Here is a 26,434-nt window from a genome sequence, read left to right on the forward strand (position 1 = left end):
GTTTTTATGTAAAAATCCATATTTATATATTTATAATTTTTTAAAATATACATCAGTTAGTCTCTGAAAAAATTGATTGAATATTTTTATACAGTAAGTCTTCGTTATTAACATCAAAATGATACGCTTTCGAAACATTGTGTTCTTTTCGTCAATGCAAACAAGAAAGTACACAATTATTTTAATATTTAAATCAGCTATTTCATAAACAATCGTTCTCCTCTTTCGAAATTTGTTTAGTTTTAAAAATTATTTCATTTCACTAAAACGTAATAAAAATAAAAGTAAGTACAACATTTTTTGTACTAAGAGCATAAACAATTGTTTTTATTTATGCTTACAATATTTTTACAAAAATTTTAATATACTGCGCTTGTATTCCAGTACAGAGCGATACTATCAGTTTTTATACTGATTTCGTGGTGATTTTTCCGAAGATTATTGAAAGAAAAAATATGTTTTTCATTGATATATTATTTGAATTGACTAGCTGCATTGTTCAAGTACAGATTTATAGAAAAAAAGTGGATACAAAATATTTTGTATTCATAAAATATTCAAAATATTTTGTGGTACGGGTTTCCAATGGCTTGCAAGCTTCATTAACACACACATAATTACAAAGACATCAATTCTACAATATTAATCTATACAAAACATTTATGCAATATAATTTTAAACCATATTGATCCACCAGCAGTTAATCGATCAAGTTTTTACAATTGAATTTAAAATTATATCTAACAATTTCTCAAGTACATTGTGCATTAAATTTGTGCGTGTTTATAAACAGTTTAGAACATTTAGTAACGATTTTTTCCATGATATTTCATCGAAAATCGACGTAGAACTGATTTCCAACCATCGATGAACAACGTTACACGAAATATATTTAAAAGTTTTTTTTTTCAAAAATGACACATTGAAGAATAGTCAACATCGCAATTGATATGAATCAAACTAACTTCGAAATCTTAAGTCTTTTGTTAAGTATTATTCTAGTAATATTAAAAGCGGTGACATAACATTCCGGATTCATAATAGTATTAAGAAAATTGTTATTTCATGGAAATAATATTAATCATAAAAGCAGCAGCATTCGTTAAGCTCAAGAGTTCGTGAAACACATTTTTTTGGAAAAATATTTTTAATACTACTGTCCCATCAAGAATTTATAAGACAACGATTTAGAACGGCGAATTCATTCCCAGTTTCGTGGTGAATTCGAGCCGAGCTCTCTTTTGATATCTGACATTTAGCCTGTAAAAAAAATCCATAAATTCATTAGCAAATTATTTTAAATTGTAAAAAATGCTCGATCTTACTTGATTTCTTGGGCTTTGACGAATTCATTGATGAGAAGCACAATGGGCAGAGAGGCGAAAAAATAGAGCGGCAAGTGAAGTGGAAAACTTTTAGTTTTCGTATCGTCTTTCCAATTGTTGCATAGTACATTGCTCGAAAAGGCAATTTGCAACATTATTCTAAAAAATTGTGTACATTTCACTTAGTTCTTGATTTTAATTACGAAACCGAAAAATGGTAAATAATCATTCTTGTTGAACTCACACTACAACGGCAACTGTGAACCAGATCCAGTTGTTGAAAGGAAGCTTACGCCACAAAGAATACTCACGGTGAACAAAACCAACGGAAATCGTCACTGTAAAAACAATACACAACGGTAATTTTCTATACATAGCATAGTACAATTGTATAATATCGTACCAAAGTGCAAAACAACGATGACCAGAGCGATATGTTGGACGACCAGGAGAGTGTCGGGCTTGCTGGCCCATCCGGCCCAGGCCACGTCGGACGCAGTGACGTTCGGATAGACGTAGTAGCAGGGCAGCTCGGGCTTGGCGTAGGTCGCGCAGAGCGCGAACAGCGCGAGACACTGCCAGCCCAGCACCGTGACTATGGTCGGCAGGAACTTGAAGCCGTAGCACCAGAGCACGAAGGCCGCCACCTCCCAGGTGACGAGGCACTGGTTCTTGCCGGTGGCGCGCTGCATGATGCTGGGGTCGGTGGGCGTGCCCACCAGCGAGACGGCGAGCACGGGCACGATGACGCAGCCGAGCCAGAGCACGTGGCCGACGGTGAACAGCGGCGGCAGCAGCAGAAAGGCCGACAGGGCCTGGGCCAGGGCCAGGGTGAGCACGCAGCAGAGCCAGAACTGCACGCAGTTCCACAGGCACTTCATGTAGTGGCGAGCCTGCCAAAAAAAAAGAAGACGACGAGGGGTAAATAAATAGGACGCGATATAGCGATTGCGACCGAAAACCGTACCTCCATGATGAGGTGGTAAACGGCGATCGGGTCCTCGCGTTTGATGCTCAACGAGCAGGCCACGGAGTTGAGGGCGCGGCTCAGCTCGATGGGCGACGGCCCCTCCTCGGCTCGAGTCTCCGTGAACACAGCCACCCGTTGGCACACCTGTGGATACAGCGGCTCTACCGCTATTCTGCAATCAAAAACAAAACAATTCACGATACGCGAAATAGCAATCATAATACATATATACACGGAGTTGTCCCGCGTGCCTCGCGATCTTTTGTCAAAAGCCCGCCGCGCGCATTTGAGCTTTCGTCGTGCGATCGATCGAGAGAGTCGATCGAGAATCAGAAAAAAATCACCAACGCCAAGATGCCGACAAGGGGTAGCGGCGACTCGACGGTGCGCAGCAACGGCCATCACGACGCTACGACGACGACGACGACAGGAAAAGCTCGATCGACGATAGAAAAAAGCTCCAGCTCTGCGGCGGCAGGGGAAAAAGTCAAGGAGGTGCCGAGGCGCAGAATCAGGCCGCGCAGCAATCTAACCTGCGCGATCAACAAGCGTCGCTGCTGCTCGAGCAGGCCGCAGCGCCAGTTCGAGACCGTCTACATGGCGTCTTACAAGCGACCGTCGGGCAAGGGCGGCAACACTCACAGCAGCGGCAGCAACAGTTTCAACAGCACTCTGGATCGCTTTCGAAAGCTCAAGATCGGCGAGGACAGGCGCAACGGCGTCGACGCCGCCAAGTAGTAGCAGCAGCAGTGGTGCTGCTGCGATTGTGTTCAATTTTTGTCTAAATTTTCTCGTTCGTTGTCTTACCTCCGTGCGTGCGTATGCGCGTTATGCTAAATTTTCCAGTCTCAAAGTTACTCGTGTATTTATTATGTAGCGAAGAAAAAAAAATTAAAATCAAAGCAAATACAGGAATTCAGTTATTTTTATTTATTTCCTTTGTCAAATTCGTCCATGAATAATGAGATATCTATCAAGAGTCTTACATTCAATACAAAGTACACAAAGATTCATGATTTTTTCGTAACCATTTTAAACAGTTTAAAATTGTTTCGTTATTCGAAATAATATGTCAAGAAAAGAGTAAAATAGTCCTTGTTCACAAGCAGCTCGACGATCGCGTCGCGGCAGAGAATGGGCAGCCGGCCCAGGAGCTTCTCCCAGATGGGCAGAAGCGCCCACGTACGGAAAAATCCTCTCAGCATCACCTCGCACAGATATTCGGATAAGAGCTCGTAGCACTCGTCGCTGGGGTGCAGATCGTAATCGTTTCTGCGCGCGAACTCGAGGTACTCCTCGTAGGCGAGCAACGTTGTCGCCTTCTCGGGCCGCGACTGGATCAAGTCGTACAGCGACACTTTCGAAGTCATCGGCACTTCTTTCGCCCATTCCTGGAAATACTTGCAGTACCACCACCTGTGAAGATCCGCCGACTTCTTTAAGCATCCGCACTCGTCGAGCACCGTCATGATCGTTCGAACGTCGCTCGGCTTCAGCTCGTATCCTTTTTTCTCCAAACGCTCGACGATGACCATCAGTCCGGACGCTAGTTTCAATTTCGGAAAAATGCTGATTTTATCCATCAGCGGTTTCCACGTCTCGACGAAGTGACTCGCGGTCGGAAAAACGAACGCAGATAAATCGGCGCCGTGTTCCAGGAGTATATCGACGGTAGGCGGCACGCAATTTGCCACGGCTATTTGCAGCGGTGTTCGGCCTTTCTTGTCCGGGGCATCGATCTGTATCAGTTGATTGGCTCTTCTGTCGATCTCGAAAAAAAGCTGTACCAGGTCCAACGAGCTATAATAGTTTCTCTGGCAAACGATGTGTACGGGTGTCAAGCCATCCTCGTTGGCACAGTTTGGATTGGCGCCTAGCTTCAGCAGCAGCTTGGTTATCTTTCGATTTTTGCTCCACAGCGCCAGATGCAGCGGTGTTCGGCCCCCCTGGTCTTGAGCATCGATATGCACCAGCTGATTTGTTTCGTCAAGGATTTTAAAGAACGACATTATTAGGTCACAATCTTCGTAAACGTATAAGTCATCTTCGTCATTGATACTATCGTCGTAATCGAACTCTTCGGCCCATTTTCCCGCGCAGATGATGTGCAAAGGCGTCCATCCTCGCTCGTTGGCCAAATTGGGATTCGCGCCCATTCTCAGCAGCATTTCCACAGTCATCCTCCAACTCTTGCCGAGAGCCAAGTGTAGCGGCGCGTTACCTTTTTTATCCCCAACATCGACTTGCAACGTTTTACGTTCGTCGTGGCAATACTTGAATAGCAGCATCGCGTCGTAATCGTCGTTGTCTCTTTCGCAAATAACGTGCAGACAATTAGATCCTTGTTTGTTGATCAAGTTCGGGTCGGCGCCGCCTTTCAGCAGCGATTTGACCACGACAGGAGCATTATTTTCCAGGGCCAGGTGTAGCGGCGTTTCGCCCGTCTCTTGCCAGATGCCATTGGGATCCTGGCCGAGCTCGAGAAATTTCTGGACAGTGGCATGACAAAAGCCCAGGCTGGCTACGTGCAAATGCGTTAATCCATCCTCGTAGGTGTAATTCGCGTCGACGTCGTATATTTGTAATAGATCGTGGACGAACCAGAACTCACGGCTTCTAGCCACATGATGCATCGCCGTGGTGCAACGCAAAAGTGGCTTACCGTCTTTGTCGAGGTCGGGCTTGTCCTTGTAACCGCTGCGAATCACAAAATTGATGAATGGGCGTTTTATTGTATTATCCTCCCCATCCCTGAGCGTCACGGACTCGATCAGTAGCGAATCTATTTCTTCCTTCGAGAAGATGTCTCGGAGATTTGGAAGTTGGCCCTTCCAATCGCTGGTTAAGTCGTAAAGTTGCCGGAGAAAATCAAGTCGCTCTTTTTCGATCTCCAAATTAACCTTTGAGCGCAAACTTTTCAATTTTTCTAAATTATCGTTCATTTCGTTAACTTCACAAAACCTTTTAGCAGATTTATCGTTGAACGAGGACATTGTATTATTACCCGCACTCGCACACACCAAACAGATCGATTACAATTGCAGATATTTTTCACTTATTTCCCGAGATTCATTTGCTGCAGGCAGGATGCGATATTTATTTTTTAACACTGCAGCGTTGTAGCTCGAATTTTATCGCTCAAAAATGAAATAGTTTTTTACTTATAATTTCGCGAGAATCAATCGCCACAGCCAACGCGATACTTCTATGTTAACGCTGCGGCGTCGTAACATGGACTGAGTCGATGTGTAAAGAGCGTAAAAAAGTATGCGAAGATAAGCCACCTCCAGAAAGTAAAAAGGAGCTCGTGTTCCGTATGTATGTGTCGTTTGATTGGGTCCCGAGTCAACAAGCATAGCCCAAGAGGGGCAAGTCACGGCGCGAGAGAGACTAAACACGAAGCTACAATCTACATAGACGTCACAAAGGCATAGTCTTAAGGCTCATTTTTCTCACAGGCTATAAAAATTAATACCGACATGTACACTTCACGTAAGACGAACGAATATAAAATTCAATTCTCTCGTTATCCGGCGGGCAAGATTCTTACGGGATCATTCCGATTGATACTTGATGTTTAAATATTTTTATATATGTCTAATGCTATCTAGAATCGAATAATAAACGTAAAGTTATTTTAAAAAACGTTAACAATGCAGAACAAGCAAGTAAGGCAAACTCTCAATACTCATTTCTCGATCTCCGGTTAATATCTTTCTGCAAAGTTCTCATGTTCGCCGACTCGTTTTCGTGGAACTCTTCCAACTCAAGGCGCGTTGTGCTTCGAAAAGTAAACGAAAAAGATTTCGCGAACCATATAAACTGTACCGTCAAACGAAAAAAGCTCCTCCGAAATTTCAAGCACGACCCGAAGCGCAAAGCCAAGCTAAGCAGCATACATTTTAAAATTATTGTTAGAGTATTAGAATTATGCATTTTTTCATTTCAACGTTAATTGTACCTTTTTTATGTAGTTTTATGTAGTGAAAAAAATATCAAAATCAAAGTTAATTAATGAGTTCAGTTATTTTTATTCATTTCCATTGTAACACTCATTGTTAAACAATGCGTTGCCATAATACAAAGTAATCACTTTTTATACATTAACATATGTATTGAAGTATACGATTTTATACTTGGGACTTTTTTGGAGTTGGAACTATTTTGAACAGTTAACAATTTTTTGTTTATTAGAAAATCAATGAGCAATCAAGAGCTTTATGTTAGTCCATAATCGCCAAGCCAATATGGCATATATCTTTGTTGGTAAGCTGCTCGATGATCATTTCACAGCACGGAATCGGCAGTCGGTAGTGCGTCAGCTCCAAAAAAAATTCCAGTGCCCAGCTCCGGAAAAAACCTCTCGACATTATCTCACACAGATATTCGGCACAAGGCTCACAGGCACCATCGGGGCCCAAACCATAATCCATATCGCGCGAAAACTCGTAGTAATCCGAATAAGTCAGCCTTTTTTCCGCCTCTTCGAGTCGTAAAGAAATCAAGTCGTAAAGTGACAGACCCGGAATTATCCATATATCGTTTGTTTCTTCCTTGAAAAGTTCATGATCATACCACCATTTATGAAGATTCGACGACTTCTCGAACAATCTGTGCTCAGCGAAAAATTTTATGATCGTCCGAACGTCGCTTCGTTCCAGCTCGTATCCTCTTTTTTCTAAGCGCTCGACGACCAACAGAGCGCCAGACGCTTGTTTCACTTTAACATTGAGCCAATCCACGCGCTCCTGCGGTTCGAATCTCTCTCCGAAATGACTTGCAGTGGGAAAAACGAAACTAGATAGATCAGCGCCACGATTCAACAGCACATTGAGATTGTTCGGCATGCAATTTGCTACGGCCAATTGCAGCGGTGTCCGGCCCAAGTTGTCCCTGACGTCGACCTGCACCAGTCGATGCTGTTCGTCGTTGACCTTGAAGAATAGCTCCGCCATTTCATCGATCTCGTCCTTCTTGCATATAATGTGCAGGGGAGTCGATCCTTCCGCGTTGGCGAGATTTGGATCCACGCCGTTTTTCAGTAGCGACTCGGCTATGTTCTTCAAGCCGCATTCCAGCGCCATGTGCAGCGGCGTCCGACCCAAGTTATCTTGGGCATCGACCTGCACCGTCTGCTTGATGTCGTTGATGGTACTGAAGAATATATTCGCCAAGTCGTTGTCGAAATACACGTCGTTCCAGCAAATAACGTGCAGAGCAGTAAATCCTTTCTTGTTGGCCAAATTCGGATTGGCACCGTTTCTCAGCAGCAATTTAGCCGCCTCTTCTTGGTGGTATCTCAGAGCCAAGTGTAGCGGCGTATCACCTGTTTCTTCCACCAAGAGATTTGGATCATGCCCGTGTACAAGGAAGGACTCGACGGCCTCGTCACAGTCAAATTGACAGGCGACGTGAAGATGCGTCAAGCCAGACTCGTCGGTGTAATTAACGTCGAACCTGTCGTATATGCGGAACAGACCCGATACCAATTGTTCGTTGTCGTCATCGTCGAGGCAATAAGGCAAATGTTTAGACGCATGATGCAATGGTGTGGTGCGACGCGGCGATGGCCTGCCGTCCGCACCAACGACGGCCTCGTCCTTGTAGCCGCTGTTAACCACGATCCCAATGAATGATTGACCATCATTCTTGTTACTCGATAATTTTATGGCATCCAAAAGAAGACGCTCGATTTCTTCGGGAAGAAAAACGTCTCGGAGATTTGGCATTCGGTCGCGAAAACGTAAAGTTATGATAAAAAAGTTACAAACAAATTTGCATCTTTCTTCTTCGGCCTCCCAATTAATCTTCAAACGCCAACTTTTCAATTGTTCTAAATTTTCGTCGACTTTCTTCTCGGGATCGCCTCCACCACGGGAACTTTCCGCAGATTCGTCGTTGAACGAGGACATTGTTTTATGCGCACTCACACTCACACACACCAAACACAATCGATTACAATTGAAGATATTTTTCACTTATTTCACGAGAATCACTTGATAAGGTAGATGCGATGTTTCTTTGTTCACGCTGTGACGTTGTAACGAGGAATGCAGCCAGCAGATATTCGAAGGTATGTCTATTGTTCACGTAAGCGAGCACTGCGTCATGGGGGCGCGTAAAACAGGATTGCAACTGTTAAAAAAAAAAAAAAACTCGTCCGATTGAACTGAGACAGGTTCGGATTTCTTTTCATAATATTTGTCGCAGTTGTAAACCTGATTTATGAGATCACGCGTTATTGGCTACGCGAGAGAGACAGAAGAGTTACACACAGCTGCCGCATAGACTTTGCAAACTACAAAGGCACTCGAAGATCAGAAAAAAAAATAAGAAACTACAAAGATATGATGAGCGCTGAGACAGATGTCGCGTATTCTTTTACACTGCGCAACAAAATTAACGCAATAAAAATTTTCATCGAAATTTTGTAAATTTTCAAATGCTTTTATCTTCGTCTATTTTCATAGTATCGAGATGAATTTTTTATTGGTAACTCGATAATCACTCGAACCCATTTATAGAAGGAAAAATGTCCAAGAAATCAAAAAAAAATTCGTCTCGATGCGATCGTAATATACGAAGACAGAAGCATTTGAAAACTAAAAAAATTTCGATGAAAAATTTTATTGCGACAATTTTGTTGCCCAGAGTATCTTATAAGCGCTGGCTAATCGCAGCGCGCGAAAGATTTTGCGGAATTATCGCGCTATCTCGCCTAATTTTTCGCGAGAAATACCAAAACACACGCAACGCTGTTATTTCATATATTATTATTATCGTAAAAAAAAAGTCGAAAATGCAATTTATAAAGCAACACGTACGCTGCGTCGGCCTGCATGAAGATCGGCATGTTCTCGGCGTTGGCCGCGGAGCCGAGCACGCAGACGACCTCGCCGTAGTCCTGCATGATGTGCAGCATCTCGCGCGTGACCGCCGTCGTGCAGTCCGTGAAGAGGGAGACGAGCAGCGGCACGTTGTCGATCAGCTCGATGTGCGGCCTGATCTTGTCGATGCCGCGCGGCAGCTTGGCCCGATTCGACAGGTCGAAGTTGACCGGGGCGCTCTGCTCGGTGCTGTCGGTCAGGCAGCTCAGCGAGCGCCAGTTGTCCTGGCCCGAGGCGAGATCGATGCTCTGGATCAGCACGCTATCCTCGGTCGCCTGCTGCTGCTGCTGCTCCGTTTCTCTGTAAAATGGCAACATGATGTTTTTTGTTATTTGTTTCTCTTTAGTTTATTAAATTCGAGTCTCTCGTAATGAATTTTTGCTCGTGCTATGTGTGGCAACTTATGGTTTTTGTAGGCGTGAATTATGGTCACCGATTTTATTCAGTTCTGCACTCTTTTATAATAATAAATAATCACTGTCACAACGTGACCATTCCTTTGTCGGTGGTACCATACACCTTTATCGATTCTACAAGTGTGTAAGCTAGTCAACTATTAAGCAACGAATACTCCACAATTTACGAATTTTATCCTAAAATTACGTTTACAATAAAGAAACAATGATAGATCGTTACAGTTTGATTCGCGCGGACTCGGCGGCGACGTCCCCTTGCTCGTAGTTACTCACGCTGGACGATAAATATAAATCGCACAAAAAAGCGACGCAACATTAGTTTTTATTTTATTTTATTCATTCACCAAAAATCGGTCTGCGCCTCTCTCATTCTCTCACCTGTGGCTTATTGAATTTTTCGACTGTTTCGCGTCGGCACTATTCCACTCGTTGGGTTGGACGGAGGCAGCGGCGACGGCGGCCGTTTCGTCGGAATCCGACGTCATCACATTGACGGCCGTCTCGTCCTCGAATCTCACACTGCTGGTCACGTGCTCGCTGTTGATGGCGCACGGCGCCGACATGCTCATCTGCCGGCTGTTGTCCAGATTCGAGCTATCGATCGTACGAATTGAAATAAAATTTAGTGCATAAAACCGATTAAACCGATCGTTTTGTGGGTAATATTTGGATATTTCTACTGTGGTATAATTATATAAAAAAAGTTGTACTGGAGTCTCATATCGGATGCAACGGTGTTTATCGGCCATTCCCGATTTTCTACTGCAAATATATCAATGCGCTATGAAAATAAATAACTACATTATTATCACCATTGAAGCTGATTGAAATGCGTCACATGCTTTTGCAAAGTATACCAAAAATTATCATTCAAAATGAATTAGTTAGTTAGTGTGTACAATTTTAATATAGTGATTCATCTCGTCGATAATTCTAAGAGATCTATCCTGCATCGTATCGACTATAATCGAATGATCTGTGTTGGTTTCATCGTGCGCTGAACGATCCAAGCCTACACACGCTATATAAAAGACTACTAAAGGAAAGATAAGAAAAGAGAGAAAAAAATAGATAAAGAGAAAGAGGAGAGAGAGATATAGAAACATACCGAAGCGAAAAACGCTTAAGCCGAAGATTCGCCTCAACATGATGAACCGAATGCATCATTTGCAATTCGGCGCGTCTTTTATTAAGGCTACGTCGGTGTCCTCCACGAGAGGATATCGCCGGTGACGAGGAAGCCAACCACTTCACCACTGGGCTGTCCATCCTGTTAGTCGTTAATTATAGAAAACAACAACAAAAAAATCACACCAATAACACCGAACCGAAAATAACACATGCTCGTGAACGAAGAAAAAAATTAATGAGTCCGTGTAAAATGTTCGATGTATGTTAGTCGACGCTTGTATTATTTCATGTTATGATAAGCTCATTTAAAAACTATATGTAAATCAAATGTCCGTTTTCGTTTTAGCAAAGCTTCACACTGAGATTAATTTTATAACTATTGAAATAACGTAAATATATATATAGACAAACATATATGATGAGGCCAAGTGTGGAAATAGTTTGAGCAACTGTAGCCTCCTGCACAAATATTACACAGCTTTACTGTTTTATCGTGTAAAAAATTAATATAAGCGACATTAATATATGTTTCGTATTAATTAACAGAAAAAACATGAGAAAATAATTAAAATCCTTAGCTCTTCCTTACATCTACTGTGAACGGTTAAAAATAATTATGAACTCTTTGTAAATGTGTCAATCAACATTATGACATTTATAAAACACCATGTAGATAGCGACATCAAAAGCTCACCAACTTTTTTTGCTTTCGTTTTTATCGGTAATCGAGCTTCAACTTGTGTGTGCATTTGTGTGTGTGTATGTGAGTGTCAAAATTAAGTAAATACTTATTTTTATGCGTGCTGTATTTACCTGGCTCGCTCGCTGAGCAACGAGATGTGACAATTCCAGCCGCTCTCGAGGCCCATCTTCTCGGAAAACACTCGGGATCTCAGCTCGTTCTCCTTACTGAAGTGCACGAATCTTATGCAAGCCCTTTCCAATTGCTCGATCAAAGTCACCTGAATACATGACGCACGACGAGGGGGGAACAACAATCTTAATTACTTTCCGCGCGTCAATCGGAAATCAGCCAAAAATTCATACCATATCGGTTTGAGCTTGATATTGCATCGTGACCATACCAATGAAAATCTGATTGCACTGGAGCTCGAAGCAGCCCTCGACGCTGCTCACCTCGTCCTCTTTGGCCTCGCTGCAGAGCAACGAGTCCGTCGAGTGAAATTGGCCCAACAGGCCCTTGATCCTGGGATCGAGAACATTGCGAAAGTCCCAGGGCAGCGGGGTCGGGCTGCGATACGGAGTAAAGAGATGCTTGCTCTCGGTCGGCAACTCCAGGTAGACGTTGGACAGGTGACTGCTGACGCTGCGCGTCAGAGGACGATAGGCGAACGCCGTGCAGTAGGACGTCAGACTCATGCGATTGTAAAAGTCTTGGACTTTTTTCCTGTAACAAAGATTACATATTTTTTTCATCGATTTTTATCATTGTTGTATCAGTCGAACTTACTTTTCGGATTCGGTCAGCGGGCACAAGTCGTGTCCGTCCCAGAATTCGATGCAGGAATCGAGAATGATATCGGCAGTGCCCTGGGTGAGTAGCTGCAAGCCTCCTCCGTTCTTTTCTCTCACTACCACGGCGACCATGTGCGGAAATGGAAATTTTAGCTTGGTCGAGATGCTCAACGAACGAGCGAATTTCATATCTCTTACGCGAGCTGTCTCTGGCTGTATGAAAAATTACAAAATTTTAGATAACAAATTAAATGTAGAGTCAATTCTTCATGGAAGAAAATTCATTCGTACCACATGGCGAAAAGTAGAAAGCTGCTGTTCCAAATGGAAGATTTCTTTGGCTTGATCTTTGAAACCGATTTGTTTGGCTAGCTCGCACAGACACCTAAAAAATAGTCCACTCGACATTAATTTGAAGAATTAAAAATATGAATTCAAAAGTTACTGAAGCGTCATCAAAGTTACAGAGATTTACATAGATTGAAAATTAATTATTATGCACAAAGATCGAACACTTAAATACATTTCACAAAATGTACAAGGATTTAAAAAAATAATACCCATCACCAGAGAACCTAGAACTGATTATTACTCAAGAAAATAAAATAGTTGATTAACTATATCAAAAGATTAAATATGTACAGAGGTCGACATGTTAGAGGAAAGAAAAATAGACGGCAGCGAAAGGCAACACAATAGAGTAGCTGCCATCCGTGTAAAGAGTATACAAGAGAAATGTCAATTTGGACGTGTATATCGTTTGGTTCTTTTTGGTTTTTTTTGTGTTATCACTGACCACATTTGTTCAACATATCCGGTTTCATCGACGAAATACTGTCCACCGCAATTGTTACTGCTGTGCTGGTTTTGCTGATCGTGGTGGCAGTAGTGGGACGAGGTCGCTCGGCTGCTGCTGGTGCAGCTACTCTCTCGCTCTAACCAGCTGATCGACGGTCATTTATTTGACGCTCTGTTAGTTTTAGTTATATCCTTACACGTACGAAGTTTTTTTTGACTTATCGTAATGAGTTACCGATTTTCGCCGAGTGTATGATTTCGTGTCGTTATGTTTTAGATGTTATAATATGTATTGAGTTGAATTTAAGGTATTGTTGTTGCAAAAAGTTGAATTAAAACAAATATAAAATCAACATGAAAAATCCTTTAGGTATTTGAATGCAAAAAAATGTCATCATTAAATAACATTTGACAATTCAAAATCCATTTCAAAGAACATACGAAAGCTTGGTTTTTATAATTGAATTATTGATCTAGCAATCAATAAATATGTATTATAAAATATTTTTCAAAGCTGTGATAGGAATGAAATCTCAATTATTTCATCTATCTATCATCTATTTAAACTATCATGAAAATTGATTTACGACTGTAAACTATACGAAATTAAATAATATTTTCATAAGCTCGTTAAGTTTTTAAAAATTCTAAAACATGTGTTAATGGTTAAAAAAAACCAACAGCATGCTCGAAAAATTCCAATAAAATATTCATCATCTCAATATAAAAAAGCCAAACTATTGAATTAAATCATGTAAGTTAAACACCGTCAGTCAAAAAACTTGAGCAAAGAATTTGAGCATTATAGTATCAAGCGTAAATCATTACCGTCTATTGGTTACAGGAACGAGATTTTCATTGTGGAAAGCTTCGCAAGTAACGTGACAACAGAAACGGGCGTAATGCTCCTGCGTCTCCATGTTGCAAGTATTGAGCAAAATTGCCAAACCCAATGGCTTAAGAGAGTTTAGATGTTGCCTCCAGGCCTGATCGTCGAATTGTAATTTGAAGGGCAAAGCCCGATCGTGAGTGAGATCCAATACTTCCGCTACGACGTGCGTTCCATCTGGCATATCAAATACGACGATGAAAATCAGTAAATTTTCTTCTCAAAACATTCGAAAAATGATCGTTTACCGTTCTGATGCTGAGTCGAAGATTTGTTCGTTTGTTCTTGTTTAGCGCTATTGTCATTTGGATGATTGGGCTCAGTAGACTTGTTAATGCTGGTCATGCTGTGAATCAATGAAAATCACTTTTAAATCAAAATGACTAAAAACGGCGATAAAAAATAATACCTTGAAGTATGCGATACCGTTTCTTTCAGATTTGCGTTAGAGCTCGTATTGGCAGCAGCGTTGGCGTTGTGAAGAAAAAAAACTTTTTCAGCCGTGGGATTTGGCCAAGACAATATACCTTTTTTATCGACGCAACACAAAGCCTGTGATTATAAAAAATTTATTAAAATTCAATATCATCCGATTTTTTAAAGTTAAACTTTCAAATAACCATGAAAACTTACCGTTACGGATCCCAAAACATGTAAAATATTAGCAGATCTAGTCATCATATGTTCTTTACCAAACATTATGGCACAAAAATAACGAGATAATTCAGTCCAGTTGTAAACAACATCTGGTTGACTATGATCTGTTCCTTCTTCAAACGGATCTAAAAACTGAAAAATTCTTTCATAGTTTTTTATGTTTACAATAAAATTTTATACATGTGAAAGTTATATATACTTGATTTTTTTTCGACGATTGATAGAGCTTAAATAAAGCTTTGAATCTAGCCATGCCGAAACAATTTAAAATAATCCACCATATTGGGAAAGCTATTGGCAACAATGGCAATGTAACAGTTACTGGTTGTAATAAAAATAATTCTGTCCAATGTCCAATTCCAACATACTCATACAAGTATAAGTACCTCAATAAATTGAATATAAGTATCAAAATGAGTAATATTGGATAAACTAATTGTTCAATACAACAAATCACAACAAGATGTCTTTCACGGTTGAAACAAGTAACTGGCCTATCTAAAGCTTGATCCAAAGCTAATCTTAAACTAGTTAAGTACGGCGTTTCTTGAAGTTTATATCGTTGATTGCGCAAAGGTACTCTTGGTTGAGGCGATGAAAAAACATCACCTGTAGGTAGAGGAGGTGAATATATTTCATGTGCATGTAATACTGGACCATCAGAGTCCTGAAAAATAAGATTATGGTTAAGCACTTTACACTCATTTCATTATCAATACTCACTTCAAATGGTGTACAATATCCAGGGGCTTGTTGACCTGGTCTTATCACAATTATGTCACCAGCAACTAGAAGTGCCCAAGGAAGATTTACCATTTGACCATCTCTGTATGTATATTGAAGCGTAATACAGGGGGATAAGGGGCTATACAAGTGAGGGTAGTGTTCCAGCTTCCAATAACATATTGATTTTGCAACTGAAATAATTAATTAATAATTATTGAGTTTTAAGCTAATTCTATTGGAAAATAAGGACGTACCTTCTATTTGTTGAGCTACATGTTTTACTCTGCTTAAAATTTCAAGGTGTCGAAACCGATTGTCAGTGATGACCAATATAGAATTAAATATAACTAGAATAAATAAAATGTTTCCTTCATAAGGCCAAGTTGTTAATCTGAAAAAAAGAATAGATTAATTATTTCCGAGCATCGAGTAGGTAAATAAAATTAATCAAACTCACTCTGATTCTGGAGCAGTAAAATAAGAAACAATCAACATTGCGGCACTAATGAGAAGAGCAGCAGCGGATGTCCAACAAAATGTTGTATACTGACTCTTATGATGCAAGGCATCTTTCAACCAATCTTTGTACTTTCTGCAAACAAGATAAGCATGAACAATAAATATCAATGAAAGATAAGCACAATAGAAATACACTAATGGACCAACTTGTTTTTTTTGCACTCCTTCTCGTACTCGTCGATTATCCTTCTGATATCCCTCTGCAGGATATCCAGAGCCTCCGCCGTATTGAAGCCCAAGTTCTCGTACTTGGGCTTCTTTTTCTTGTCATCCTTCTTATCTACTCTGTCACCCTGGCCAGCCTCCATGATGATTCTATATAGAAACAAACGAAATTCTCTCTTCTGTCAAAAAAGCTCCACTCTACGTACATAAGCTCTCTCCGCGCGTCAACCCTCCTCTCTCTCTCACCTCTAGCTTCGGTCGCTCGTCGCTGCCATGAATAATCCAGCATACGCGTAGTTTCGAGTCTCGCGGGTCCAACGAGAGATCCGAGACTGGGCGAGCAGTCGAGCTCATCTAAGGCAGCGGATGATGCAGCATCGCTGGGGACGAAAATTCACCCAGGGTTCATTCAATCACGTAATCGCGAAAACACTGGGCAATCATTGAGATTTACCCTTTTTTATCTTGGTCGAATGATCTGAAAAGTTCTCGCACTCGCGGCGTATACGTTGTGATAACCGATAAAACGGGAGCTTGCAAGTTACTGTCTACGTTACGCTGGTCGTTGCATTCTAAACAACGCTCGCGACGTGAAATAACATTGGGAATACGGTGGAGAAAATCGATGTGCTGCTTGCTGCTGGTGTGCCAGCTATACTGCTGCCGAGCTGCTTATACCTTTTACCCCACTGAATAGTCGTCGTCTTTGTGGGTGTGTGTGTGTGCGTGTGTAGCGAGCAACAGCAGGCAGTAAGTAGGTATATATAGACACCAGCCAGTAAGAGATAGCGAGATATGGCATGTGTGTGCACTTTAATATCTATAGGTATGTAACACACACACACCGAGCGCAATTCGTGCGCAGATATGCGCGGAGCAGTAGACACAAAACTGCTGTTCGTTGAATACTCTCGGGGTGCCTGTACTATATATACTGCCTTGCGCGCTCGTGCGAGCTCAAGCAGAAGACAAATTCGCAGCGCGCCGAAGATTCAACAGGTATAGCTATACATATAGCACAGAACATTGGGAAAAAACGGCGCACTCTCTACACAGGAAACTAGGTACATATGTATATAGGGAAGGCGCGTTCGTGCGCGAACAGTGAATCGCGATTCGCGAATCTAAATTTTCAGCAGTAGTACTGCTAAAAACGCTGGTCTTAGCCGTCATGTACACGGGACTCGTAATAGGTGTACAACACATACGCGTACTCGAGCGCGTGTTTACATTTCGTACTCTCAAATATTCGAGAGCTCGCGAGAGAAGAAATATTTATTCTCGTATAGTACACTTGGCGCGTTGAACGCCGCATATATATATATATATATATGACCAAGTCGTTGTCGAGCTGCGCTGATTGTCGAATGCCGAACGCTGTATGGCATGCACGCGCGTATTATAAGCGAAGGTAACGCGCGCGCAGCTATGCTAAATGTGTAAAAAGCTCGAAATAAAATAACGTCGTCGTGGTCGCGTGCGCAGGCTTTTAATAATACATCATTCGTGCAATAACTATATACGTCGAGTGCGTTTATCGTGGCCTTTCGAGCGCGTAAAAAGATTCCGCGGATTCGCGTCGCGAGAATTTCGCGGGCGTACGTACATATGTAATATTGGCAATTCTTACCTGGGGCACACGCGCACGTGTTTATAAAGTATTATATCATGAGGTGTCGAAACGTAGAGACGCGGCGAGCTTGCAGCCAAATTACGTAAATGCCAAATTACGCGTTCGATTTAGAAAATGATCATTAAAACTTGAAACGAGTAAAAAAAATGCTCCTTTTTTATTAATCAACGCGTTGAATCGATTGAAACAAAATCAAATTAATGAACGCATCCTTGGCGAGATGCGCGCACGAACAAGAACGTATATACATCGATCATCGATCATTTTGAGTCAGAAACTCGAACAGCAGCGACAACAGCCGTCGCTTGCTCGTCCTCGAGGCTCGCCGCAACAGCCTCCTGTACCTCGGCACGAAATTGCGCGAGTGGCTCAGTAGCCTGTTGGCCTCGTCCAAGGACGCGTCGTCGTCCTCGCGGAGCCTTTCGGCGGGTATCGCGGCGGCGGCGGCGGCGGCGCCGTTGTTGTCGTCTTGGGCCGCCATCAACACGGGCAGCCGCACCCTCGGCTCTCTCAGCTCCTCGGGTTCCCGATCGTATGGTCGTCTGCGCCCCCGCCGGCCCACCATCGTAATTCGGCTGCTTCCGGCGTTCCGAAACATTTCGTCGTACGGATGATGCATCGGACGGTCCGGATACAGCTCCGAGCTGACTCGATCGTTGTCGTCGCTGACGCGTTCCTGTACAGCTGCTGTGGGAACTATCGCCGCCTCGTTCGTACCGTCATCGTCGTTGCAGCTCTTAAGCGAAACCAACGACTGTTGATCATCGGGCACGGGCACCATGGGTAATTGGCTGCGCGCTGCGTCTTCGGGGTCGCACTCTCCGATGTTGATCGTCGAGTCGCTCGACGCCTGATCTACGCCGTGGAAGCCGATCGCGGCTTTCTGCGGGTCCGGCTGGCTCGGCTCGCGTCGGACCCGTAAATCCTGCGCTACGTCCAAGTCGCGGCGCAGCCCAGCCCTGTACGGCTGGCCGAGATAATCCACGCGGAAGTCGACGTTGCTCCGCAGCTCGTCCACGCAATCCGCGCAGTTGCAATCCGCGCTCGGCCGTCGATGCTGCGGCTGGCGTATCAGCTGCAGCATCGTTTCCATCTCCTCCTCGTCTCGCCGATCCCGCAACATCTGCAGCTGCTGTTGCTTCGTGTCTTCGAGTTGTTGTCGCTGCCGCTCCAGCATCGTCCGCAGCTGCCCATGATGTTGCTGCTGCAACGCGTCGACCTGCTGCTCTTGTTCCCGCTGCCGCTGCCGATGATCGTCCTCCAGCACGAACGACCGGCGCTCCTCCTCGTGATGCCTCAGCATCAGCTGCATCATCAGCAAGTTCTGCGTCATCGTCAGCTGTTTCTCTTGCAGGCCGTGCAGACATCTCAGCTCGTCCAGATGCATCCGCTGCAGCGCTTCCAGCTGCTGCTGCCGACATCGCCGGCCCAGCCGATGCTGCCGTTGCCTGGCCTCGAGCTCACGCACCTGACGCTCGTGGCCCGCTCGCAGCTCCTCGAATTCGCGACGGTACTGCTGCTCCACCTCGTGTTGCGGCTGTTGCAGCCGTTGCAGCTGACGCTCGTACCAGGCTCGCGTCTCTTCCGCGTCTCGACGATGCTTCTGCTCCATTGTGCCGCGCGGATTTTCCACTTTATTCTTCTGATCGACGTTCGTCGGCAATGCCGTTTTCAGCTCGATGTATTTTATTTGCTTAAAAAAAATACAACACCCCAACGAAATGGCTTGATATGTCACATTAACCGACTCGGTTGACTCTGCGCGACGGACTACTCGTGATTGTTGATGATTATGTCGATTCTACGCGATCGATTACAGCGCCGACATTATAAACATTTAAACCGGTAACTATTCGAATGTTATTGATCGATTCTTATAGTTTCGACAAATTACATATTTTCAATTTTGAAAGGTCAAGTAACTTGTTTCCGAAGCCCTTGATTCTTCAATTCTCCAATTAAATCTCGATTTCTCGCCCACTGTCGTTCGTCGCCCATATAGATCGTTGTCCGACTTGGCCTTTGTAACACTCGCACGGTAGTCTCTCCTATAGCTGTTGTCCCTTATCTGCAAGCAGTACTCATCATCGTCGTCGTCGTCAACAGATCTCTCTATCGGTAGAAATATGGGCTGTGGTGACTCGTTTCGGGCTCTCTATTTTCCCGGTTTAGGCCTGAATTCCATTTGTCATATATTGAATCCTCAGCTTCGCCTCGGCAGCCTATAAAAATCTAGACTAGCAAAGTAAAGTTGTACAATATTTTTTTCCTCGTTTGCCTTCGTCTCGTGCTGTAACCCCTCGTTTGGCAGAAAAAGCTAATTCATATCCGTTCAATAAAAGACATTTTTGTGCGAGTTGTCTCTCAACTCGGTAATTTTCGGCGACGCATTTACGCCATTTCCATTTATGTATAACTTGGCAACCTCGTCGTGGAACTTCTAGCACCGGTTCTGGACAATTCCTGACTCTTAGGCGACGCGGATTATTCGATTGAATCTCGGAGTGTAGGGCGAGCCTTGCCGCATCATGATAACCCGATAGGCCGACCAAAAGCAGGGCTTGACCTGTTTCACCTGATCCTTGTAGAGAGCTTGCAAGTATAAAATAAGGTTCTTCCCAGCAATGCAACTGACGGCGTTATTGAGCAGCCATCCCAAGCATTTGTCAATGTTCGTGTTCTGGATAGCTTTTTCAGCAAATCTGCAAGATATTATGAATTTTTCAGAAAACGCATTATAATACAGCATAATTATGTAATATTAATATTATACACACCTGCGTAGCGGAGGGTCGTTGATGTATCCAAAAGTTACGTTAAATAAGGAAGGATTTATAATCGGTATAAGGCCTAACTCGTCCAGTTCGCGGTACGTCTCGAATCTCATGTAGACATTCGTGTCGAAATTTAGGCTGGTAAGGTGAGCGAGGATGGACGACGAGTAGAACAAAGCCACCAGCAGGACACATCCGCAGACTATCCGCTGGCGAGTGATCGATACTTCAATCTTAAAACTCTTGTCATTTTATCCCGATTGATATTTTTAGCTAAAATTTGATCAAAAACTTGATTGTACCTAATAGTTGTATTATTATAATGTTTAAAATACCAATTTCGAACTTTTGTCACACAGTATTTCAGTTCGTAGTCGATCATTGGCTAAATCGGATGATAAATGTTTAAAAATTCGCATCTTCGGTTATAATTAATTCACATCCATAAATATTACCTTGCACATGATAATATTCTTTTGAATACAACTTTATTGAAAACTTATTGCACTAAAATTGTAGACAATAGAAACATTTTGAAAAAAAATAATTCCAAAATTGTGAAAAGTTGTAAATTTGATATAACATAAAACTATACATTATATAACAGATGTATGAATGGATAGGATTGCAAAATATCAATTAGTAAGTAATTAAAAACGCCATAATTATTACATAAGTAATATTTATCTTGCAACAAAATTAAATACAAAATTATCATAAAATTAGTAGAAGCCATAAGTTTCCTAAAATTGATCTTTATATTACAACACATTTTTATAATGTAAAAGGATTGCCTTGTCAATATTAACATTTTTTCATAGTTTTTAAAGGAAGTCTTCAATTTCGTTCGTTTCACTATTCCAGTCCATGTCATAAATGACGGGTCTTGTGGGTAATCCAGGCATCGTCATAATATATGAGAGTGACAAAATAACAGTATTGAAAATTTGATAAATGATCTGTCCATCATTGTAATCCAACAGCAAGTACGGTGAAGTTTATTTACTTACCTCTCCAACCATCGCTACGACGAATCCAGCGCCCACCGAGACAAAGACGTCGGTAATATACAATTTAAAACTAGAGCGATTTTATAGAAAATTAACTTAAAATCTATTTTAAACAATATAGACGAATCATAAAAATTAAATCTTGTATCTCGTAAATATTTAATTATAAATCTCAAACTCCAAGAATATAGAAATTGTGATATCGATAATGAGAGTTAGAGCGCCTTTTAACGTGAAAAATAAATGAAAAAATCGTCAAGAGAGCATGAGTGTGATTGATGTAGTCGATTGATGTAGAAAAACAATTAACTATTTTTGTGATTAAAAATAGGCAACCGAGAGTGGCAACTATATTTTAGATTTAATTATTCAAAGTTCCCTTGAAGTATTACATTGTTGTTTACTCTTACTATCAATGATGACAAAGGCTTGAAAAGTTTGAAAATAAACGAAGCACATTGTGAAATATTAATATATTGAGAAATTTACTTAATACTTCTTTTTCACTTATAAATACCCGCACAGTCGTGACGAAACTATGAACTGGAAGAATCATAAAAGAGTGTCGCTCGTTTAATTCGAAAATGCTTCGTTCCAAGGAATTGTTTTCACTTGAAATTAAAAAATATACATTTTCTTTAGAATTAAAATATATAATGCATTTTATTTAGTACATTTACTTTAGCATTTTACTTTTTTTTAAATAGAATCTTATTAATCTTGAAAATAATTTTTACATCTAACGATTCAAAGAAAATTGTTTGTATGTCTCAGTTTTTAAATTGTTTTTGCGATTGAATCTTACACCAAGAAAATGTATATATTTTAATTTCAAGTAAAAACAATTTGATAGGATCATTTAAATTTATCATTGTGTAAAGAAAAATGTGCTTTAGCTAGCTTATTTTTCGTAATTTTGAACAAAAAATTTAAATGAATATTTTTAGGATAAATGTTGTGTATAAACTATTGATAAATTTAAAAGTAAGTATTTAAAAGTAATTTTAATTTATTTGATTCTGAAATACATCCATTGTTACTGGTAGGCAGCAATGAGATTTATAAAATGCATACATGATTGTAACCCATCGCCTTTTAGTGAGCCTTTTATTTTACGTGATGGTAAAAAAATGTATTGTATTTCGGAATGAACCAGTGCGGCTTATTAAATATAAAATTAATCTGGATTGCATTTGGCAAAACACATGAATAACGAATTGAACGCCAAATTCGGCCACTGGGTCTGAAGACAACGACCTGTCTTCGGATCGTAAATGTAATTTTGGCCAGTACCGTCGGCTGCAGCAATCAAATTGGACGGAGGGTTGCAGTTGGCTGGTATACGAGTGTCTATAAGTAAGAGTCATTCACAAAAATATCAATACATATGTTCTGTGATTGTATTTATATCAAGTTAAGGGTTAGAATATGAGATATTATTTTTAATTACCACCAATTATTTGTGCTTGCGAATTATGCTGCATGAAGATTGTGTAAACTATGCAGATTGAAAATAGTATCTTGAACATTTTCAGAGGTCTGTAATCTATGAAGAACTTAGTACGCAATGATTCAGACGGTGAAATTCACTTCATTTTATACCTAAGTGTTAATAGTTTTTTGACTCAAGTATTTTAATATGGAAAAATTTCAAAAACAATAATAATTTTATGTACTTCGACGTTAAACATGTAAATAAAACTAGCGTCATTCCTCGATTTGACTTAACGAAATATCATATCTCCTTCTCGTCTTAAATATAGTATAGCGTATTTGTGGTTTTTACTTTCAATAATAACATATAGAATATAGATCGTTGAGTATGTGAATATAGTCAGTACACGTTACAACTCTGCCACGTGAGCGGATGAAAATATTTCATCCTGAGAACGAAAATGTTCATTTTTTCATTTTTCGAAAATTGAATTATAAATTTTTACATTGGTTTAGTGGTTTTTGTAATAAATGAGTAGTGACGTTAAAAAAAAGAGTAGCAAAAATGATTTTTTTATTAACATTTTTATTAACACTTTACTTCATAGAAGTCATTTTTTTAAAGAAAGTGGTTGGAAAGATCTATTAAAATTTCCTAAAGTACTTCTAAACCCATGATCACCTCTAATCATGTTTATATCTTGAGTTATTTACCGCAACAGTTCGAAGTAAACTCTCAAAGTCGTTTTTTCGCACAATTTTTTACTTTTTTTTTTGTTAAAACAATCATGACTTTTTATCGAATCATTGAATTTTCAATTCGAACCCGGATTGTGAAAGAGCATTAAATTTTACATAAAATTATGTACATACGAAGTCTTTTCAAGGTCCAGGACATGAAAAAAAATCGCATAGATCGCGAACGAAAAATTTCGTCACTTTGGACGTTAATGGGTTAATTGACAGATGAACTTTGACATTTTTTTTCATAGAAGTCATTTTGTTAAAAAAAGTGGTTGGAAAGATTTATTAAAATTTCCTAAAGTACTTCTACACCCATGATCACTTCTGATCATGTCCACAATCATTGAATATCCATGGGCAATAATCATTGAATATCCGTACATATTTACAATTATCAATCGCCATTTCTTCTAACATTTATCTTAAACGAAATCGTGCGACGTTCGTGGAGTGTTTTTTTATCTGATCAAATGCGCTTTTGGTCCAAATTTATTCTCGTACCTGTCTCATGCGAAATCTTCTAGACCTTAGTGTAGTGTCCGTCCTTTAGTGCATTATAAAATCTGATTTCCGTCTAAATTTCTTCTCGCATTTATTAAGTGCCTAATGTTTGCGACTATCATGGGCTGTCTTTTGGTGCAATAACAAAGTACATTTTTGCCCAAATTTCTTTTCGCAATAATCACATGCGAAATCTTTAAGACCTTCGTGAACTGTTTTTTGGTGGGTGAGCAAATGAAATTTCTGTCCAAATTTTTTCTTGCACTTGTCGCATGGGTAATCTCTCATACCTTCGTGAACTACCCTTTGATGGGAGAGCAAATTGTGTTTATACAAAAATTTCTTTTCACATTTGTTGCATGCATAATATCTGCAACCCTCGTGGACTGTTTTTTGGTGTTGAAGCAAGTGCGATTTTCCTCCGAATTTTTTTTCACACTTGTCGCATACGTAATCTTTGCGGCCCTCGTGTGTCATTTTTTGGTGTAAAAGCACATCGAATTTTCGTGGAAATTTTTTTTCGCATTTGTCATATGCGTTATCTTTGCGACATTCGTGAGCTGTCATTTGATGGTAGAGCAAACCCGGTTTTTGCGTAAATTTCTTCTCACATTTGTCACAGGCATAATCTTTGCGACCTGAATGGACTGTTTTTTGGTGTCTTATCAAATTACTTTGATTTCCGAATTTCTTCTTACACTTGTCACATGAATAATCTCTGCGACCTTCATGGACTGTTCTTTGATGTTTGAGCAAATCTAAATTTCGTCCAAATTTCTTGTCACACTGATCGCATGTGTAATCTTTGTAAACCTCGTGTACTATCTTTCGATGTAAGAGCAAATCCGATTTTCGTACAAATTTTGTCTCGCATTTGTCGCATGCGAAATCTTTGCGACCTTCGTGGACTGTCTTGAAGTGTCTGAGCAAAGCCTGTTTTTGCCCAAATTTCTTCTCGCATTTGTCACCTGCGTAATCTTTACAACCTTCGTGAACTATCTTTTGGTGAACGATCAAATGCGGTTTACATCCGAATTTTTTCTCGCACTTTTCGCACATAAAATATTTCCGATCTTCGTGTACTTCAAACTTCTTCGCACACTTGCTATCTGCAAAATCTTTTTGACCTCCATGTTCTGTCTTTATGTGTATGAGCAAACGATATTTAGTATCAAATCTCTTGGCACACTTTTCACACAAGTAATTTTTGAAAACTTCGTGAAATATTTTGTTGTGCTTGAGCAAAACTGATTTAGTTTCAAATTTCCTCTCGCACTTGTGGCACATTAAATCTTCACGATCTTTGTGTACTAATTTTTGGTGCGTTAACAAATTCGATTTTTTCACAAATTTCTTCTCGCACTTTTCGCATGGAAAATCGTTGCGGCTTTTGTGTACCGATATTTGGTGTCTACTCAAATGGCTTCGGAACTCAAATTTCTTTTCGCACTTGTTGCATGTGTAATTATTCTCTTCATTGTGAATTGTGTCTAGATGTTCCATCATGCTGGATTTTAGGGTAAATGTCCCCTGACACATATCATCAATGTTTTGTTTGTCGTCAGAAACAACTATGTTCAATTGAGTTATCTCTTGAGGCTACTTCATTCGATTTCTTCTCACTTTTAGCCATTCTGGTACTTAAATTAAACGATTGATCAGTCTATTAAGTGTCACGGAAATTGAATGAGTAAAATTTATTTCCTGGGATTATGGGTTGTATCATCGGAAATAATAACATTCTAACTAATTTGTTTTTATAAACACGATCAGTGTGTTAAGGGACTGTTTCAACTATTGTTTTCAATTAAGTTACCGATGTATCTGTTTTCACATTATTCTTACAATATTTGAAACAATTTAAAATTCTAACTTGGTTACGATTTCTTTAAGGAATTTTTTTTATTGAAAAAACTAAGTACTCTAAAAAAACTCCCAACTGACAACATCGTGTTCACACCAAAAACAGAGTAAATAGATCCTCATACACATGTATGATGAAAAATGTAAATATTCAATCATACCACATCTTTAATAATTTTCAATGTTATTTATACTACTTTTCATACTATTTTTTCCTAATCAAATTTCAAATTTTTTGAATTCCGCGCCCGGTGGTTAGGCTGCAGATGCGCTCTGCGAGATGCGCGCACTGCTCATTTTTACGATTTTATTTTATTTTTATTTGCTCTTTTCCATTATTGGCATTATAATGTCTTATTTGATTAGCTTTCATGCGCAACATTACCCGCAAGTAAAAGACAATTTAATAAACTTTTGATCTTTTTTCTTATACCTTTACAAATGCGGAGAAAAACTCTCAAACGAATCTGGCGAAGCGAAAAATTTACAATTATTCAATCGCATATGTAATTCACG

The 26,434-nt window shown here is 40.5% G+C and overlaps 2 protein-coding genes across 2 annotated transcripts; both read right to left on the minus strand.

Moving 5' to 3' along the window:
• Positions 1-36: 36 nt before the first annotated feature.
• Positions 37-17,037, minus strand: LOC106649666 (transmembrane protein 94). The gene is made up of 23 exons (XM_014367199.2): positions 16,206-17,037; positions 15,942-16,109; positions 15,733-15,867; positions 15,530-15,666; positions 15,273-15,466; positions 14,749-15,216; positions 14,526-14,681; positions 14,302-14,444; positions 14,141-14,238; positions 13,832-14,069; positions 13,002-13,148; positions 12,497-12,590; positions 12,201-12,418; positions 11,777-12,137; positions 11,543-11,691; positions 10,707-10,868; positions 9,977-10,192; positions 9,120-9,482; positions 2,293-2,467; positions 1,729-2,218; positions 1,570-1,663; positions 1,326-1,484; positions 37-1,260 (listed from the first exon to the last, which is right to left on the minus strand). The coding sequence occupies exons 2-23, from the start codon at positions 16,100-16,102 to the stop codon at positions 1,188-1,190; spliced, it is 4,431 nt and encodes a 1,476-aa protein (XP_014222685.1). The 5' UTR covers positions 16,103-16,109; positions 16,206-17,037; the 3' UTR covers positions 37-1,187.
• A 693-nt stretch (positions 17,038-17,730) lies between these two features.
• Positions 17,731-19,659, minus strand: LOC106649486 (signal transducer and activator of transcription C-like). Its single transcript, XM_023458951.1, has 2 exons — positions 19,061-19,659; positions 17,731-18,898 (listed from the first exon to the last, which is right to left on the minus strand). The coding sequence occupies exons 1-2, from the start codon at positions 19,202-19,204 to the stop codon at positions 17,846-17,848; spliced, it is 1,197 nt and encodes a 398-aa protein (XP_023314719.1). The 5' UTR covers positions 19,205-19,659; the 3' UTR covers positions 17,731-17,845.
• Between the last annotated feature and the right edge of the window lie 6,775 nt (positions 19,660-26,434).

Source organism: Trichogramma pretiosum, unplaced genomic scaffold (assembly GCF_000599845.2).
Source record: "Trichogramma pretiosum strain Unisexual culture from Peru unplaced genomic scaffold, Tpre_2.0 scaffold37, whole genome shotgun sequence".
Taxonomy (NCBI): domain Eukaryota; kingdom Metazoa; phylum Arthropoda; class Insecta; order Hymenoptera; family Trichogrammatidae; genus Trichogramma; species Trichogramma pretiosum.